Below are 19,548 nucleotides of genomic sequence, written 5' to 3' on the forward strand. Positions count from 1 at the left end.
CATTTCAGTGTAATTAGGCAAGACTGTCCTGGTGCTTACCATCTTGTTACCCAAAATAATTACTTAGTACTTCCGAGTTTGTACCTCACTATTACCTGGTTAATACCTAGACATTTCAGTGTAATTAGGCAAGACTTTCCTGGTGCTTACCATCTTGTTACCCAAAATAATTACTTAGTACTTCCGAGTTTGTACCTCACTATTACCTAGTTAATACCTAGAACTTAGGGTACTGTAAAAGAAAGCGTTACCTTTACTTTAGACGCACACAGCGAGCCCCCCACTCTGCCTCTTCACCTCACACACACAGCAAGCCCCCCTCTCTACCTCTCAAACACACACAGACCCTGTGCTCTCTACGTCACACACAAACACACACACACACAAACCCTGTGCTCTCTACGTCACACACAAACAGACACACACACAGACCCTGTGCTCATTACATCACACACAAACACACACACACACACAGACCCTGTGCTCTCTACATCACACACAAACACACACACACACAGACCCTGTGCTCTCTACGTCACACACAAACACACACACACACACACACACACAGACCCTGTGCTCATTACATCACACACAAACACACACACACACACAGACCCTGTGCTCTCTACATCACACACAAACACACACACACACAGACCCTGTGCTCTCTACGTCACACACAAACACACACACACACACACACAGACAGACCCTGTGCTCTCTACATCACACACAAACACACACACACACAAACCCTGTGCTCTCTACATCACACACAAACACACACACACACACAGACCCTGTGCTCTCTACATCACACACAAACACGCACACACACACACACAGACCCTGTGCTCTCTACATCACACACAAACACACACACACAGACCCTGTGCTCTCTACATCACACACAAACACACACACACACACAGACCCTGTGCTCTCTACGTCACACACAAACACACACACACACACAGACAGACCCTGTGCTCTCTACATCACACACAAACACACACACACACAAACCCTGTGCTCTCTACATCACACACAAACACACACACACACACAGACCCTGTGCTCTCTACATCACACACAAACACGCACACACACACACACACACACACAGACCCTGTGCTCTCTACATCACACACAAACACACACACACACACACAGACCCTGTGCTCTCTACATCACACACAAACACGCACACACACAAACCCTGTGCTCTCTACGTCACACACAAACACACACACACACACACACAGACCCTGTGCTCTCTACATCACACACAAACACGCACACACACACACACACACACAGACCCTGTGCTCTCTACATCACACACAAACACGCACACACACAGACCCTGTGCTCTCTACATCACACACAAACACACACACACACACACAGACCCTGTGCTCTCTACGTCACACACAAACATACACACACACAAACCCTGTGCTCTCTACGTCACACACAAACACACACACACACAGACCCTGTGCTCATTACATCACACACAAACACACACACACACACACAGACCCTGTGCTCTCTACATCACACACAAACACACACACACACACAGACCTTGTGCTCTCTACGTCACACACAAACACACACACACACACAGACAGACCCTGTGCTCTCTACGTCACACACAAACACACACACACACAAACCCTGTGCTCTCTACATCACACACAAACACACACACACACACAGACCCTGTGCTCTCTACATCACACACAAACACGCACACACACACACACAGACCCTGTGCTCTCTACATCACACACAAACACACACACACACAGACCCTGTGCTCTCTACATCACACACAAACACGCACACACACACACAGACCCTGTGCTCTCTACGTCACACACAAACACGCACACACACACACACAGACCCTGTGCTCTCTACATCACACACAAACACACACACACACACAGACCCTGTGCTCTCTACTCACACACAAACACACACACACACAGACCCTGTGCTCATTACATCACACACAAACACACACACACAGACCCTGTGCTCTCTACATCACACACAAACACACACACACACACACAGACCCTGTGCTCTCTACATCACACACAAACACACACACACACACAGACCCTGTGCTCATTACATCACACACACTCACACACACACACAGACCCTGTGCTCTCTACATCACACACAAACACACACACAAACACACACACACACAGACCCTGTGCTCTCTACATCACACACAAACACACACACACAGACCCTGTGCTCTCTACATCACACACAAACACACACACACACACACAGACAGACCCTGTGCTCATTACATCACACACAAACACACACACACACACAGACCCTGTGCTCTTTACATCACACACAAACACACACACACACAGACCCTGTGCTCTCTACATCACACACAAACACACACACACAGACCCTGTGCTCTCTACATCACACACAAACACGCACACACACACACACAGACCCTGTGCTCTCTACATCACACACAAACACGCACACACACACACACAGACCCTGTGCTCTCTACATCACACACAAACACACACACACACAGACCCTGTGCTCATTACGTCACACACACACACACACAGACCCTGTGCTCTCTACGTCACACACAAACACCCACACACACACAGACCCTGTGCTCATTACATCACACACACTCACACACAGACCCTGTGCTCATTACGTCACACACACACACACTCACACACAGACCCTGTGCTCATTACGTCACACACACACACAGAGCCTGTGCTCTCTACGTCACACACAAACACACACACTCACACACTCACACACAGACCCTGTGCTCATTACGTCACACATATACACACACACAGACCCTGTGCTCTCTACGTCACACACAAACACGCACACACACACACGCACACACAGACCCTGTGCTCTCTACGTCACACACAAACACGCACACACACACACACAGACCCTGTGCTCTCTACGTCACACACAAACACACACACACACACTCACATACAGACCCTGTGCTCATTACGTCACACACACACACACCCACAGACCCTGTGCTCATTACATCACACACAAACACACACAGACCCTGTGCTCTCTACGTCACACACAAACACACAGACACACACACACACAGACCCTGTGCTTTCTTCACCTCAACCACAAACAGCGAGTCCCCCTCTCTCCACATCACACACACACACACACACACAGCGAGCCTGCCTCTCTCTTCACCACACACACACACACACACACACACGCACGCACAGTGAGCACTCTCTCTCCACCACACACACACACACACAGCGAGCCTGCCTCTCTCTTCACCACACACACACACACACACACACGCACGCACAGTGAGCACTCTCTCTCCACCACACACACACACACACACAGCGAGCCTCCCTTCTTTCTCCACCTCACACACTCACACACAGCAAGCTCTTCTCTCTCTCCACCACACACACACACACAGTGTGCCTCCCTCTCTCCCCACCTCACAAACACACACACAGCGAGCCTCCCTCTCTCTCTCCACCTCACACACACACACACACACACACACACAGACCCTGCACTCTCTCATCTGGCTCCCCCTATGCTCTCCCCCAATCACATGCTTGTCTTACCCCAAACAAAACAGTGCTTGTTTAAACAGACAATAAACACACAACAGTACGGCAGATATGCAGATCAGTAACTGGATTACTTTCTTAAAGTAACTATGCCATCACTGGTCACCATAGTACAAAAAGAAACCAATTTGAGGGTTAAAATTAAGAAGTGATGCAGAAACGTTGCTCTGTATGCTCTCTATCTCTTTCTCCTGTAGGAGCAGGAGCAGCTGAGTTACTCCTCCACTCGTACGAAGGTGCCGAGTGCGATCGTAACAGGTCTAAAGCCCTCCACCGTCTACGCTTTCCACGTGCGTGCTCGCACTGCGGCCGGATACAGCAGCTACAGCCCCAAGTTTGAGTTCTCCACTGGAGACGAGGGTAAGCACATTTCATTCTCACAGCCTCTTTTGTTAGAGAGCTTCTATTGTTCCCGTAAACAAAGCCCTATATCAGCATAAACAATTCCTAATAATGCAGCAGGACGGTAATGTGTTTGATGTAATGTCTCTCTCTCTCTCTCTCTCTCTCTCTCTATACTATAACAACTCTCTCTCTCTCTCTCTCTCTCTCTCTATACTATAACATCTCTCTCTCTCTCTCTCTCTCTCTCTCTCTCTCTCTCTTTTTAACCGTCTCTCATAAACTCCCCTGTAACTCTGTGTCTGTCTGTAACCCCTCCCCCTCTGTATAGCTAGTGATTTGGAAGTCTTTCAGATTGCTGTGTGAAGGGCAGGGCACAGATGTTTTTAAATTGTCTCATGCCTGAGTGGAATCACGCAGATTTCTTTCCTATCAAACTACGGATGGAAAAATGGGGATAGTAGCCCCCAGAAGAACAATGTCCATTTAATGGAAAGATAAACTTTGTCTGTGTATAAAATGAAGATACATAAACCTGGAGAAAGTGAGAGGAAACGACTGGAACAGTTGTGGACAGTGTTGCTGTTAAAGTGTTGTATTAAATATGTTGACGCACTTCCCAAACAAGAAAAACAAACATGTCCTTGATTTTTCTTCTCTTTTCTTTCTCTTTTCCTTCTTTGTTTCAATTCTCAATCACTTATCCTCTCCCTTGTACTCTCTTGAATGCATTTTTAAGCTAAAAAATATTACTTATTTTTTAGGCATCTCTTTTGTTTGTTCAGTTCTCTGGTAAAAAAATAAGAACATATACCTAATTGTACCTAACACATATTGAGAAATGTCTAGGTATGCAGTAAATATACTAACAAATTTATGTTTTTAGTTAAAATATTAAATAAAAATATTTTAGCTAAGGGCGGCGAGTGGTCCAGCAGTCTAATGCGCTGCCACTATAAGCAGGAGGTCGCAGGTTCAAACCCCCGCTCATGCAGCTTTGTCAACAAGCTGCCGGCGCTCAAAGGGAGCACAATTGGCCCTGCTCCCTTCGAGTGGGTAGATGGCGCTCTCTCTCCACATCACTCCTATGGTGATGTCTGCAGCACAGGGCATCTGTGAGCTGATGTACCGGAACCGAGCCGCTGCGCTTTCCTCAGAGCGTGCTGACTACTCAGCAATGCTGCATCAGCAGCTCGAAAAGAAGCGGTGGCTGACTTCACATGTATCAGAGGAAGCATGTGTTTTTTTGTCAAATAGGGCTTAGTCAGTAAAGACGCTTGCATTACTGCTATAAGCTGATTGGCTGGTGAGCTAGATTTTTAAATGCTTAGAACTGGAGTTTAAAACCTTAAAAAAGTATGTCTGATGTGCTAAAACATTTGATATAGCTCTGAATTGAGAACATAAGTACATAGTTCAGTATAAAACTGATCAGACTCTTACTCAATTGCTCCATATCAACCCATTCATGTTGGACTCACTTTAAGTGCGTATTCTCCTCTTTAGAGATTATTTGGCATGGCATTTGTAGTTCTCATGTGCATTTAGTTCTGACGTGTTCTTATGATGATAAACGTGTTTCTGGAGAGCAGCCAGGTGAGTGTATGATTTCCCACTGTGAAAAATCATGTAATTCGTCACCCTGTGTTGCCGATTAGTCATGCTGTGTGAAAGTCTCAGTAACTCAACGACTCGCTATTTAAGCACAACCAGTGGTGTAGTGTGAGCAGTACAAGAACTGACGACCCAGAACGTCGTGTAGTGTGAACCTGGCATTAGGTTTCTTTTTTAACTCATGAATTGGTGACTTGCTTCGTCTTGCTTCTTCCTTCCTGAAGCTTTTTTTTTCTTTCTTTTTTTATATTTCAGGCAGTGCTCCTTAATACTGTCTAATTAATACAATTTTAATCTCTGTTTTTATCTCTTTATCTCTTTGTATCTCTCACTCTCTTTCTTTATATATGTATTTTTCTCTGTTGCTCTTACTCTATATAACTCTCTCTCTCTCTCTCTCTCTCTCTCTCTCTGTCTCAGACTCAGAGGAGGTGTCTGATCAGGGTCAGGTCTTGGTAATTGTTACAGCAGCAGTGGGGGGCTTCTCTTTGCTCGTCATCCTCACTCTCTTCCTCCTTATCACCGGCAGGTACGAATACCAGGATACTTGTCTTTGATTTTTCTTCTCTTTTCTTTCTCTTTTCCCTTCTTTGTTTCAGTTCTCAATCACTTACCCTCTTTCTTTTACTCCCTTGATTGCATTTCAAGCTAAAAATACTATTTAACAAGTTCTAGAAAATGGTTCTTTGACTATATGGGTCTCATTTTAACCCCTTTTTGCTCCCTGAGTTTTATTATACTATAAGGTGTAAGCAACTACATGGAAAGCAATGCAAACTGAAGCTGAGTTGTTAATAAGTTATAATAGTAGGGAAGCTGCTTCAACAAAGTTACATAGTGCAGGAGCACCAGATGCCACTTCACACAATCACAGTAAATTTGTCCTATTACTTATTTCGTAGGTATTTCTTTTGTTTTTTCAGTTACCTGGTAAAAAAAAAAATATATATATATATATATATATATATATATATATATATATATATATATATATACATATATACTTAATTGTACTTAAAATATGTTAAAAAATGTCTTGTGATTTATATATTTACTTAAAATATATTAAAAGTACATTTATATTATGCTTTAATCAAATATTTGGAAGTAAAATTTTATCATACTTTTTAAAAAGTACAATATAATGCATTTTAAATAAATAGACTACTATGAAATATTCCTTTAGTTTAATGTAATTCAGTATACCTATAAAACACTTATTTCCATATATACTTTTGTACATTTTTGGCCAAGTGTGTTAAAAACAACTGTTACAGTGGTTTACTAAGTACTATGTAACTTTTTTTAGAAAGTAAATTAAATTACTAAATTAGTCATTTTTAAATATATATTATTAGAATATATAAATATAATTACATTATAGGATACAGTGATAAATAACACATTTAAAAACAAATTGAAAACCTCTGGAATATAATCAAGAGGAAGATGGATGATCACAAACCATCAAACCAAACTGAACTGCATAAATTTTGGAGGAGAACATACCAAGATGCATGAAAACTGTGATTAAAAAACAAGATTATTCCACCAAATATTGATTTCTGAACTCTTAAAACTTTATGAATATGAACTTGTTTTCTTTGCATTATTTGAGGTCTGAAAGCTCTGAATCTTTTTTGTTATTTCAGCCAAAATGCTCTAAATAAATGCTCTAAATGACAATATTTTTATTTGGAATTTGGGAGAAATGTTGTCTGTAGTTTATAGAATAAAACAACAATGTTCATTTTACTCAAACATAAACCTATGAATAGCAAAATCAGAGAAACTGATTCAGAAACTGAAGCTGTATAAGTTGTATCTCTCTCTCTCTCACTCTCTCGTTAACTCTAAGCCTGCTCCTCTCGCACGCTCGTGCATCTCTTAATAGGTCCGTTGGCTGTTGAGTCGTCCTTCTTATTTTCCAATTGGCTGCTCAGTGTGGTTCTGGCTAATTAGTGGGACTGCACATGGTGGTCCTGTAGCGGAGGCGGGGGTGAGGGTGGGGGCTGGCGGCGGGAGCTGTTGGTCAGGTCGTATCGGCGGAGGCGGTGGCGTGTCGCAGTGTTTTGGCCGGCGTGGTCTCGGTGTCCTCACGTCCACTCGCGGCGCTCCGGGGCTAATGGGCTCCCCGCTGCGCGTGTGTGATGTGCAGACAGAGCGTGGAGGAGAAGCGGCCCGAGACAGATAGCAGACCCTCGTCAGCGGCTCGCAAATAAATCAAGAGGATTCAATTGGACACGGAATAAATGATTACAGCCCTTTAGGCCCGTGTCCGACACAGCAGAAGTGACTCGCTTGTACATCAAAGCGGTAGAAACGCGCATGGTGTAATGTATACCCAGATAGCCACCGAGTGCTGGCCCAGTATTGGGCCTTAGCTGGTTTCTGACTGTCCTCAAAGGTGGCCCAGAACCGGCCACCGGACTCGGCCCAGTGTATTTTTGAACGTAGGACCAAGTCTGGGCCTTATTCGGTTTCTGACTCCTCGAAGCTGGCTGAGAGTCGGTCACCGGACTCGGCCCAGTGTCTTTTTGAATGTAGGACCAGGTCTGGGCCTGCACTGGTTTCTGACTGTTCTGGAAGCTGGCTGAGATCCGGCCACTGAACTTGGCCCAGTGTCTTTTTGAACGTAGGACCAAGTCTGGGCCTTATTCGGTTTCTGACTCCTCAAAGCTGGCTGAGATTCGGTCACCGGACTCGGCCCAGTGTCTTTTTGAACGTAGGACCAGGACTGGGCCTACACTGGTTTCTGACTGTTCTTGAAGCTGGCTGAGATCCTGCCACCGAACTAGGTCCAGTGCCCAACACAAGTTAAGCAAAACTTTTGTAACTGAAGGTACTTTGTCTTTTACTGTTGGTGAATTTGTTTTCTAAGAACTAGGAGGTTCAGGAACCTACAATGTTATTCCTACTACTACAAGCTACAAGCTATTTGTACATAAAACTTATGTAAATAACCACTTTGTACATCAGTACATCAATATGATTATTATATATTATTATAGGAAACACTAATAAGGAATTCACCATTGGTTTAAATAGAGTATTCTGTTTACTCAATTAGTGTTAATGAGAGAAAAACTTTGTCTGGAAGCTCAAAGAATTTATATTAAAGATTTATATTAAATGTATGTTTAATTCATAAAGTTTACATATTTAAAAAATAAAGGGAAAAAAAGAAAACAGAAACAGATTACAATTTGCAAATTCTTTTTAACTCATTCAATTGAATACACTACAAAGACAAGAAATTTAATGTTGCAAATATTCACTCATTTTGAATTTGATGCCTGTAACATGTTCCAAAAGTTAAGACAGGGGTAACAACATTATGCATGCATTATGAAGACCAAATACGAGAACGGAGACCCCGGACTGTTTCTTTAACTAGCTGAGCTCCGCGGTACAGTTAAAAAGCTCCCCACGACAGTGCTCTTACTGCCTCTCCCTATTAGGCTACAGAGGGGCATGTAGTGTTGTGTTACAGTGTTTGTTGTTGCGCCGCTAAAGTATGGAGGATGAAGAAAAAGAAATCCAACTGATTTGAAAGAATCAAGAAAAAATTGAATTGTGACCCCAAGAATCAATTTTGAATCGAATTTTGGGATTCCCAAAGATTCACAGCCCTACTTTGTACTATGAAAAACATTGGTTTAATAGGTTCGCCCAAACAAAGGTTTGGCACCTGTGGACTTCTTGTTACTTTTTACCGTATTTATTTTTATTTGTATCTGTTTTAATACGTGGTACCTTTGCCAAGTAAAACTCAATATTAACTCAACTTAATATTGAGATAATTGGTTTTAAGAAATTTGCATCGGCCTAAAACATTTTCACAGTACTGTACATATACACACATACTGTATAGGTTTTTGTGTGTGTGTGTTTGAGCTGTACTATGGAGGACCAAAAATGACATAAGTATAAATTAATAAATGCAAATATAAATGTAGAAATAATAAATATATACATGAATAAATGAATAAATAAATAAATGTTGAAATAAATAAATAAATATATAAATAAATGCACATATAAATGAATGAATGAATGAATAAATATTTGCATAGGTAAATAAATAAATTAATACATTTCTTATTTATTTATATATTTATTTATATATTTACTTATATGTGCATTTATTTATTTATTCATTCATTTATTTATTTCAACATTTATTCATTTATTTATTTCAACACTTATTTATTCATTCATTTATTTATTTCAACATTTCTACATTTATTTATTTATTTATTTCCACATTTCTTCATTTATTTATTTATCTCCACCGTCCTGTACTTCCGGTATCAGTGAGACGGAACAAAAGGGACGGCACAGCAACATCGCGGCTATAACCCCTACTGCAGTAACAACTGCTGAAAATGAATGAGGGTCAACAGCTTAAAAATGTCGCCGCTGCAGGCCAAGGCAGGAGCAGTAGAGCCAAAACTTTTGCAGCTCAAAAACCAATCCTGCTTTAGAGCGAGGATAGGACCGCCTACCTAACTATCATACAAATGCAGAAATACAGAAATAAATAAATTAATAAATGTGGAAATAAATAAATTAATAAATGTGGCAATAAATCAATAAATAAATGTAAAAATGTTGAAATAAATGAATGAATAAATAAATGAAAAAATAAATAAATGCACATATAAATGAATAAATAAAAATAAATATAAAAAATTAGAAATGTATTTATTAATTTATTTATTTACCTATACAATTATTAATGCGTGTATTTATTTTTTATATATTTATTTATTTATTTATTCATTTCTATGTGTATTTATATATTTATTTATTTATTTCAACATTTATTTATTTATTCATTTATTTATTTCAACATTTATTTATTTCTACATTTATATGTGCATTTATTTATTTATTTATACATATGTCATTTTTGGTCCTCCATACTGTAATACTTAAATATATAAATACATCTCCATTAATTATAAGGAAAATGTGTTGATTATAAAGATTAAAATAATATAAAGACAATTAAAATAAAGATAATTTAATAATTCATTGATGTCTCCTCCTCAGTAAATTTATATCTTACTCCCTGAGAGCATTACACACCCACCAGTATAGTTTTTCTTATTTATATTTTCTGAGTAGGCTCTAAAAGCAAGTTATACCTTCTCTACACATATTTAATTGTACACTTGTTTCTATAGATACAACTATCAACTAATAGAATCAAAGTACAGTAATAGTTTAATGTTAAATATGTTTATTGCAGTCATATTTACAAATATAATGCTGTTATGTTTTTTCTTTTGTATGACATGACCATTTTAAATTCAACATCACATTCTTGAAATAAGTACTTGGAAAATTGGGCACCAGCAGAAGCGAAAGTAGGGGCAGCAACATTAAAACATATTAATTTACTGACAATAATAAAATGTATCTATGATTTTCCTATTTCCTTTTTTTGCCAATATAAAACATGAATAATTTAATTGCTCTGAAAAGCTCCACTATTTTACTTAATGTTGTTAAATTCTCCTGTTGTGTCTAACAGGATAACTGTGTGTGTGTAATTTAATTTTAAACTTTTTCAAGTAAAACATTTTTGTCTCTAGTATACACTAATATACTGCATACACAAACAACTTCTAGTGTGATTTTACAAATTAGAGAAATGTTGACTAAAGCTTATTTGGTAGTAGTGAGTGTGTTTATATAAAAATGTGCTAGCTAAGTTAATAACATACACTTTTAACGAAGTAGCAGAGTGTGCAGGAACGTATTACTGAACTCTGGAATAAACAATACAAATAAAGATTTTTTTATATTAACTCACAGACACAGCACCATTTTATTTAACTAAAAAGCTAGCTAAAACAAACATTACACAGTGACTTGTAGAGACACACAACCACTAAGTTAACCTAGCTGACTAGCTAGCTAATGTACAACATCTAAACAAAAGTCCTGTGGAAGCATTTAGGTTAGCTAGTAAAGACCAATTCGCTAGCTAACTACCAAATTGGTTAACTAGCAAGCCTAAATGCTTTTACAGTATGTATGTTTGTAAAAGCATTTAAGCTAACGCTAGCAAACTAGCTGGTTTCTATCCTAGCTAGCTAACTGTTTATAGCTTAGCTAACGTAAATACCGAAACAGTACTTCTGTTCTGGCCTTGTACACTAGTTAACAATTTGAATTTCAAGGAAAAACATACTTTTTGGTTGTCTGTTAGTAACTGTTATAGCAACATTAACATTTACATTAACATGAAATGTGTTTAATGCTACATTCTGAGATAATTTAGCCTCAGATAATATCACCTTGATATGCTGCTAAGTTAGCTAGCTTAGCTAACTGAAGAGGCAACACAGATAGGGTTATAAATCATATTTGACGGCCAAAATATTTATTAAGTCAAAATAAATTATATTTCAAAAAAGGTACGTAATACTTAGTTAGGTTTGCTACCTACCTACAAACTTCAAAGGTTTCAGGATGGAAAGTTGTAATGTTTGAGGAATCCGCGCGCCAAGTGCTACGAGAAACCGCACGGGTTGAACTGGGCTGATGCGCAGGGGCACCAAGGTAAATATCATCTAGATTCATTTACACTCTAAACGTGATCACACGTTTGGGGTGTGCGCGACGGTTGGTTTTGGGGTCTAGGGATGCTGATCGTGTGTGTGCGTGTAGCAGTACTATAACAGGCTCTGTGTGTGTGTGTGTGTGTGTGTGTGTGTACTATAACCGGCTCTGTGTGTGTGTGTACTATAACAGGCTGTGTGTGTGTGTGTTTGTGTGTGTACTATAACAGGCTGTGTGTGTGTGTGTGTGTACTATAACAGGCTGTGTGTGTGTGTGTGTGTGTGTGTGTGTTTGTGTGTGTACTATAACAGGCTCTGTGTGTGTGTGTGTGTGTGTGTGTGTGTGTGTGTGTGTGTGTGTACTATAACAGGCTCTCTGTGTGTGTGTGTGTGTGTGTGTGTGTGTGTGTACTATAACAGGCTGTGTGTGTGTGTGTGTGTGTGTGTTTGTGTGCGTGCATGCGTGCGTGCGTGTGTGTGTGAGGAGCAGCATAACAGCGGGAGTAAGTATTCTTACTGACAGGAGTCATCTATAACTGTAAATAAAAAGAAAATATACAAGTCAGCTTTGGTAGAAAAGTGCTAACAGTAGGGAACAGTCAGTTTTCCACTTTGTTAGTGCAGTGCTGGTACAGGGTCGTCTGCCGTATTTGAGCCAGTACACACCTGTGTTCAGAGAATCAACAGGTTAGGTGCGACAGTCGTTCACCAGCACAAAAACGACTGCTCAGTGACACTGATGTAGAACACTCAGAAAGTGACACTGGGCCAGCTGTGGGCCAGAAGTATTTTTCTGCTTGCGACTCTAAACCAGCAGTGCCGACTTAGAAACGACTCCGGGCCAAAGTCGCTGGCTATCTGGGTATCGTACGCCGCGCTCGCGCGCCTCGCTGCAAGTCACAGTCGGGGTCGTGGACATGCCACTCAGTGGTGTTTATAGTTTACTCTGCTTATAACTGAGTGAGGCTGATTTCAGCACCGCGGACAGCGACAGACACCCACCATTTAACAAGTTTAACGAGTTAAAGGTGCAATAAGTAGCCTTTACTCTAAAATACATTGGTAACACTTTACATTCAGTGTTGACTAACTAACAGGATTTAATGCATTAGTTACCATGAATAAAACATGAGGTAATACATTAACAATGCTTAGATAATGTTAATTAAAAACGGAACAACGGCATTAATTAATGTTACTTTTACATTTCACATTACAATCATTTGTTGAACAAGATGAACAATAAATCATATATTTTATTATCATATACTTTATTCATTTTCTTGTCATTTGCTTATGTGCTGCAGTTCTGCCTATGGTAATCGCTAAATATTTATTATGTAAATATTAGTCTGGATGGTGCTTATACTTTATTTCATCATACAGAATATATGTGTCAGTGTGTGCAGATATTTTTGTTGGAATTCAACTTACGTGTAGAAATTATAAATATAAACCATGATTAACCAATATTGCCTTTTTTAATTATTATTTACAGCTGTTAAACAATACTAAGCACTTATACAGCTCTGTTCAGTAAAATAAATATACCTGATGTAAAGTGAAACAATTCTAATGCATGTACAGATGTATTTCCAATTGAAGTAAAAATGTAAAATATATAATATTATTTTAGTTAACGGACATTAGAAAAATTAGAAAAAACTGGCCACAATTACATAAGTGTTATAACAGCCACATATATTTATTTATGTTAGTTAGTCAACACTTAGTGTAAAGTGTTACCAATATATGTATAATAAATGCAATCAAAATACATATTACAGAACAATATAAATAAACTTTTAGGGCTGCATTTTCAAAAGTGTACTTGTTTCTAAAGGTACAATACGTGTTTTTTCCCCTCTTAAATAACTGTATAATGAATATCCGCCAAAATACATATTACAGAACAATAAATTACTGAATCTGACATCACAGTGATATTTTAGTGCCACTACATAAGATTATTGTGAAGTCAAACGCAAATGTATGAGATGTAAAATTCCTTTTCCATTTCATAACAAGCCATCAGGTCTGTAGCACACCAGTAAAGGAAAACATGTACGTAGGAAAATACTACATATTGCACCTTTAACTAATAGTTGCTAACAGTGCTATTTAAAAGGAAGATAAATGTTACCTTGATAAAATTTAATATACAGTGTTAAATTAATTCTTTAAGAGTTGATAACATATGGTCCCGCTCACTATAGTGTTAAAATAATTGAACACCATCGTCATCAGTGTTAACACATTTTACCCTTTTATCTACGTTTGCTTGAATATAGTTTTGTAAACATTCTGGACTTCACTTGAAACTATATATCTATAGTAACTATAAGCCATACCACAGAATAAATTACTTTTTTTTTTCAGAGAGACCATCAAGAACTGCCAAAAAAAAGTGGTTCTCCCATAACCACCCTTATCCACCATTCAACCCAACACTAAGAGGGTGAATAACGCTTCACCAGGGGAACCACCATGATTAAATCCTATTTTCCTACAAATTCACATAATAACCCCAAAGAAAGTGTAATGGTGACTGCAGAGCATCCCGATAGTGAAGCAGAATCAGGAGGCAGAGAGTTGAATTTTAACTTAATTTTAACAAAATCTGTGGATTGTTTATCACTGAGGGTTGTTAAAACATGTTGACACTGTGATTTTAACACTATAGATTTTATTGTGCACTCTGGGCCCTATCAATCCCCTGTGCCAGGCGCGTCGCAATGCTCATTGCTATTTAACACCCTTAATACAGCATTTTTTTCTGATTTTGGAACAGGTGTCAGTGGTACATCAAATCCAAGCTGAAGTCAGAAGACAAGAGAAGGACGCAGTATCAGAATGGACATGGTATACACACACAAACACACAAATCTGATATGTTATAAAATATTCTGTAAAGAGTATGTACAGTACACCATACAGCTCTGGAAAAAAGACCTCTTTAAAATGATGAGTTTCTTTGATTTTACCAAATTGAAAACCTCTGGAATATAATCAAGAGGAAGATGGATGATCACAAGCCATCAAACCAAACTGAACTGCTTGAATTTTTGCACCAGGAGTAAAGCAGCATAAAGTTATCCAAAAGCAGTGTGTAAGACTGGTGGAGGAGAACAAGATGCCAAGATGCATGAAAACTGTGATTAAAAACCAGGGTTATTCCACCAAATATTGATTATAAGGTCTGAAAGCTCTGCATCTTTTTTGTTATTTTGGACATTTCTCATTTTCTACAAATAAATGCTCTAAATGACAATATGTTTATTTGGAATTTGGGAGAGATGTCTGTAGTTTAAAGAATAAAACAACAAATGTTAATTTTACTCAAACATAAACCTATAAATAGCAAAATCAGAGAAACCGATTCAGAAACGGATTTTTTTCCAGAGCTGTATACACGCTATACGTCCCAGTGTTTGTGGACACCTTTTTTAATGAACATTGAAATGTAGAATGAAGAATGAATTGCCAATAGAATAAGACTGTGGAGCAGATAAACATGAACCTATTGGGCACCAACTGTTCTGTGACCATCCAACATCCTGCTCTAACTAACACTCTTGTCTCTAAATGCAATCAAGTAAACACAGCAATGCTCTGAAGTACACTCTAGTATAAAAACTCTACACAGACCTCCCGCAGGTGCCATCATTATCTGTATGAGTTCAGAGCTGCTTTATATGAATAAGAAACTCATATACAGGCCTGCTGCACACTGCTTGTTTGTCCTTGTCCTGTGGAGCTCCAGCTCTACATACTGTAGTTCTGACACACCTGATTCATCTCATCAGCTAATTATCCAGCCCATCAGGAGGAGCAGCAGGTGTGCCTTCTACACAATGCTAATGCTAAACAGTTATGCTACAAGCACTAGCAGGCTAAATCAGTTCTGAATCAGTCTGATTTTCTTCTCTTTTTTCAGTGCCATTCCCAGGAATAAAGACCTACGTGGATCCAGACACTTATGAAGATCCCTCTCAGGCTGTGCACGACTTCGCCAAAGAGATCGACCCCTCCCGGATCCGGATAGAGAGGGTCATCGGAGCCGGTATGAGCTGTGCAGCTTGTCTAATGTCTAAATAATGCTTTAGCTTATCTAACAATAATCACTATGTGTATTTTTCACTGTCTTAAAAAAAATCTGAAATCCTACTTTGAACATAATACACTATGATATAATATATATATATTAGTGCATCTCAAAAAATATCAAAAAAATCGAAAGGTTGTAAAACTCATATATTATACAGCTCTGGAAAAAATTAAGAGACCATTTAAAAATGATGAGTTTCTTTGATTTTACCAAAAGAGGAAGATGGATGATCACAAGCCATCAAACCAAACCAAGCTGAACTGCTTTAATTTTTGCACCAGGAGTAAAGGCATAAAGTTATCCAAAAGCAGTGTGTAAGACTGGTGGAGGAGAACATGATGCCAAGATGCATTAAAACTGTGATTAAAAAACAGGGTTATTCCACCAAATATTGATTTCTGAACTCTATGAAACTTTATGAATATGAACTTGTTTTCTTTGTATTATTTGAGGTCTGAAAGCTCTGCTTCTTTTTGTTATTTCAGCCATTTCTAATTTTCTGCAGATAAATGCTCTAAATCACAATATTATTCTTTGGAATTTGAGAGAAATGTTGTCTGTAGTTTATAGAATAAAACAACAATATTCATTTTACTCAAACATAAACCTATAAATAGCAAAATCAAAGAAACTGATTCAGAAACTGAAGTGGTCTCCCTATTTTTCCAGAGCTGTGTAGATGTATTAAACACAGAGTGATCTATTTTAAGCGTTTATTCATTTTATTGTTGATGATTATGGATAACAGCCAATAAAACCGCCAAAATTGGAAAAGTAGAATTTTATATAAGACCAATTGGTACTTTTGGCAGTGTGGGCAGTGTGCCAAATCCTGCTAGAAAATGAAATCTGCATCTCCTTAAAAGTTGCCAGCAGTAAGTGCTGTAAGATTTTAGACTTGATAGAACACAGTGGATCAACACCAGCAGATGACATGTCTCTCCAAACCATCACTGATTGGTGGAAACTTCACACTAGACCTCAAGCAGTTTGGACTGTGTGTCTCTCCACTCTTCCTCCAGACTCTGCTTCCTTGATTTACAAATAAAATGTAAAATGTACTGATGATCAGTGATGGTTTGGAGAGATTTTTTTTGTCATCTGCTTTTGAAAGACATTGTATTAAATGAAAAAATATGTTTAAAGTTCAATTCTATTCTATTCTCTGTATACATATTTTATACACATCTTCTATGAAGTTGCCATTGCTCAACTTCTCATTGTAACAAGAAATAAATAAAGAATTTTATTGTCTAGTGTCTAGTTTTTGGTGTGTGTGTTTTTAATACACAGCCAGTGATTAATTAGTCAGATTGGACAGAAATAAACACTGTAGGAGTTTTCCTGCGGATATTATTGAATAAATCTTTAATGAAGTAATTACATCTTTTCTTTTCTTTTTATTTATTGTGATATTTATTTTCATGTGTGGTTTAAATCATGTGGGTTTAGATTGATTTTACATTTATAGCAATACATTTAAAATCATTTTTAACTTTTTTTTTTTTACACTACCAGTCAAAAGTTTGGACACAACTTCTCATTCAATGTTTTTCTTTATTTATTTCTTTGTTTAAAGCTGATGTCTGTAAGTTTTGGGATATAGGGGATTTAGGGCCCTCTCTGGTGAGAATGGGTAATTGTAATTGCACCGAGCATGCGGAAGCATCATTTCAAACTGGGCGAGTGGGATGTGGTCTCCTTTCAGAGTGAATGAATCCGATTCCAGGTTATGTTCAGTCAGAGAGAGAGAGAGAGAGAGCGCTCAGTCAGAAACTATTTCACTCCATTCTTTGGTTTTACTATGAGTGAATGAGCTACTGAGCTCTGAGTTTCCTCTTCTGAAGTCTCCATTGCTCCACCAGCCGCTCGCGTTCAGTAAAACTGAGCCGGATCCTCTTTTAGAGGCTGTACGTGTGACGTAAGTACGTAAAGACGCATGATGTGGCCAGAAGAACTCCCATAAAAAACAACCCAACACCCCAGTTTTTAGGATTAATATATTATTAGGCTTAGCAGGGAGGATGGCTTCAGCATACTGGTACCATTAAACACAATATTGTATCTCTTATCTACTCAGAAATGCTTTTGATTTCAGTTTAGAAACAAAATAAAATGGACTGCTACTTTAATGTATTTCCTGCATTAGCTTAGTAGATTAGTATTATATGGAATCATGTAGTAAACAGTAAAAAAAAAGTGATTTGAGGTGATTTAATTGGGATGAGCTGGAGCTTCACAGCATGAAGGAACAGAAACAAATTGTTCAACACCTTCAAGACGCTGAGGGTGAATCCCATTTCTCCCCTTGGCCCTACCCCTTACCCCTACCCCTTCTTTTCGAGTGTAATCCTTCCCCTTGGAACGGAGTTACAAGGGGAAGGGGTAAAATCCTACCCCAAGGAATTGGGACAACCCTTCAAGCACCCGGTGAAAGGTGAATCTTATTGAAAATAGCCTCCATAATATACTAGAAATTGTATATCACACTGGTTCCCAACACTGGTCCTGGAGCAGGTAATGTGTTACAAAAACAATATAATGTGCAAGAATATGGGTCCTCAGTGACAGAGGAATCGCTGGTATATCACAATGACGTTTGTCAATGAACAATAAATACATAAATAAATAGCACTGATTTATGACCAGGCTACTAGCAGTGGTGTGTAGGTGACCCTGCTGGGCTGATGTGATGATAGCAGTGGAGCGCTAAAGTTCAGTAGCCTAGCTGCTGGTTAACTAGTTAACTTTAGGGCATTGTATGTGTACAGAAAGGGGGCAGGAGGTGCAGAAATTAATTAATATTGTCCATTCCTTAATTCCTCTGTGATGGGGAGCTGAAATTAGCTCTGATTATTTTTTATTTGATTTATTTTTTCCGTTCCGCCTTAAATGCGGTAGCGCCTGCCGTCTGTTGCACCATTTAAGGTGGAACGGGAAAGTTAGCTAGCTAGCTAGCTACCGAAACGAACTACTAGCGAACTTTTTATGCTTGTTACGAAGAATTCAGCCATAAAACATCAAAACTACACAATAAACTAAGGTAATACAGTGCTAATCGTAATTTTGAACATGGAAAATACTTTCTTTGGTCGCTTGTTCCGCCATCTTGCCAGTCATTCTCATACCCCTCGGTACGAAGTGTGGGTCTGGAAAATCTCCGTTTGAAGGGCTAACTAGCCCTACCCCTTACCCCTACCACTTCATCCTAACAGGAATCGGGACACCCCTACCCCTT

At 38.8% G+C, this 19,548-nt stretch overlaps 1 protein-coding gene across 2 annotated transcripts in view; it reads left to right on the forward strand.

Moving 5' to 3' along the window:
• The window catches only part of epha6 (eph receptor A6), a 264,591-nt gene that overhangs the window by 228,250 nt on the left and 16,793 nt on the right, over positions 1-19,548 (forward strand). The window contains exons 7-10 of one of the 2 annotated variants that reach the window (XM_022674654.2): positions 3,869-4,031; positions 6,048-6,156; positions 14,994-15,064; positions 16,140-16,265. In XM_022674654.2, coding sequence (XP_022530375.1) covers positions 3,869-4,031; positions 6,048-6,156; positions 14,994-15,064; positions 16,140-16,265 — 469 coding nt within the window. Of the gene's footprint in view, positions 1-3,868; positions 4,032-4,344; positions 5,268-6,047; positions 6,157-14,993; positions 15,065-16,139; positions 16,266-19,548 lie in introns of those variants that run through there. The other variant, XM_049469664.1, reaches the window with a different exon arrangement.

Source organism: Astyanax mexicanus, chromosome 21, assembly GCF_023375975.1.
Source record: "Astyanax mexicanus isolate ESR-SI-001 chromosome 21, AstMex3_surface, whole genome shotgun sequence".
In the NCBI taxonomy this organism is placed as follows: domain Eukaryota; kingdom Metazoa; phylum Chordata; class Actinopteri; order Characiformes; family Acestrorhamphidae; genus Astyanax; species Astyanax mexicanus.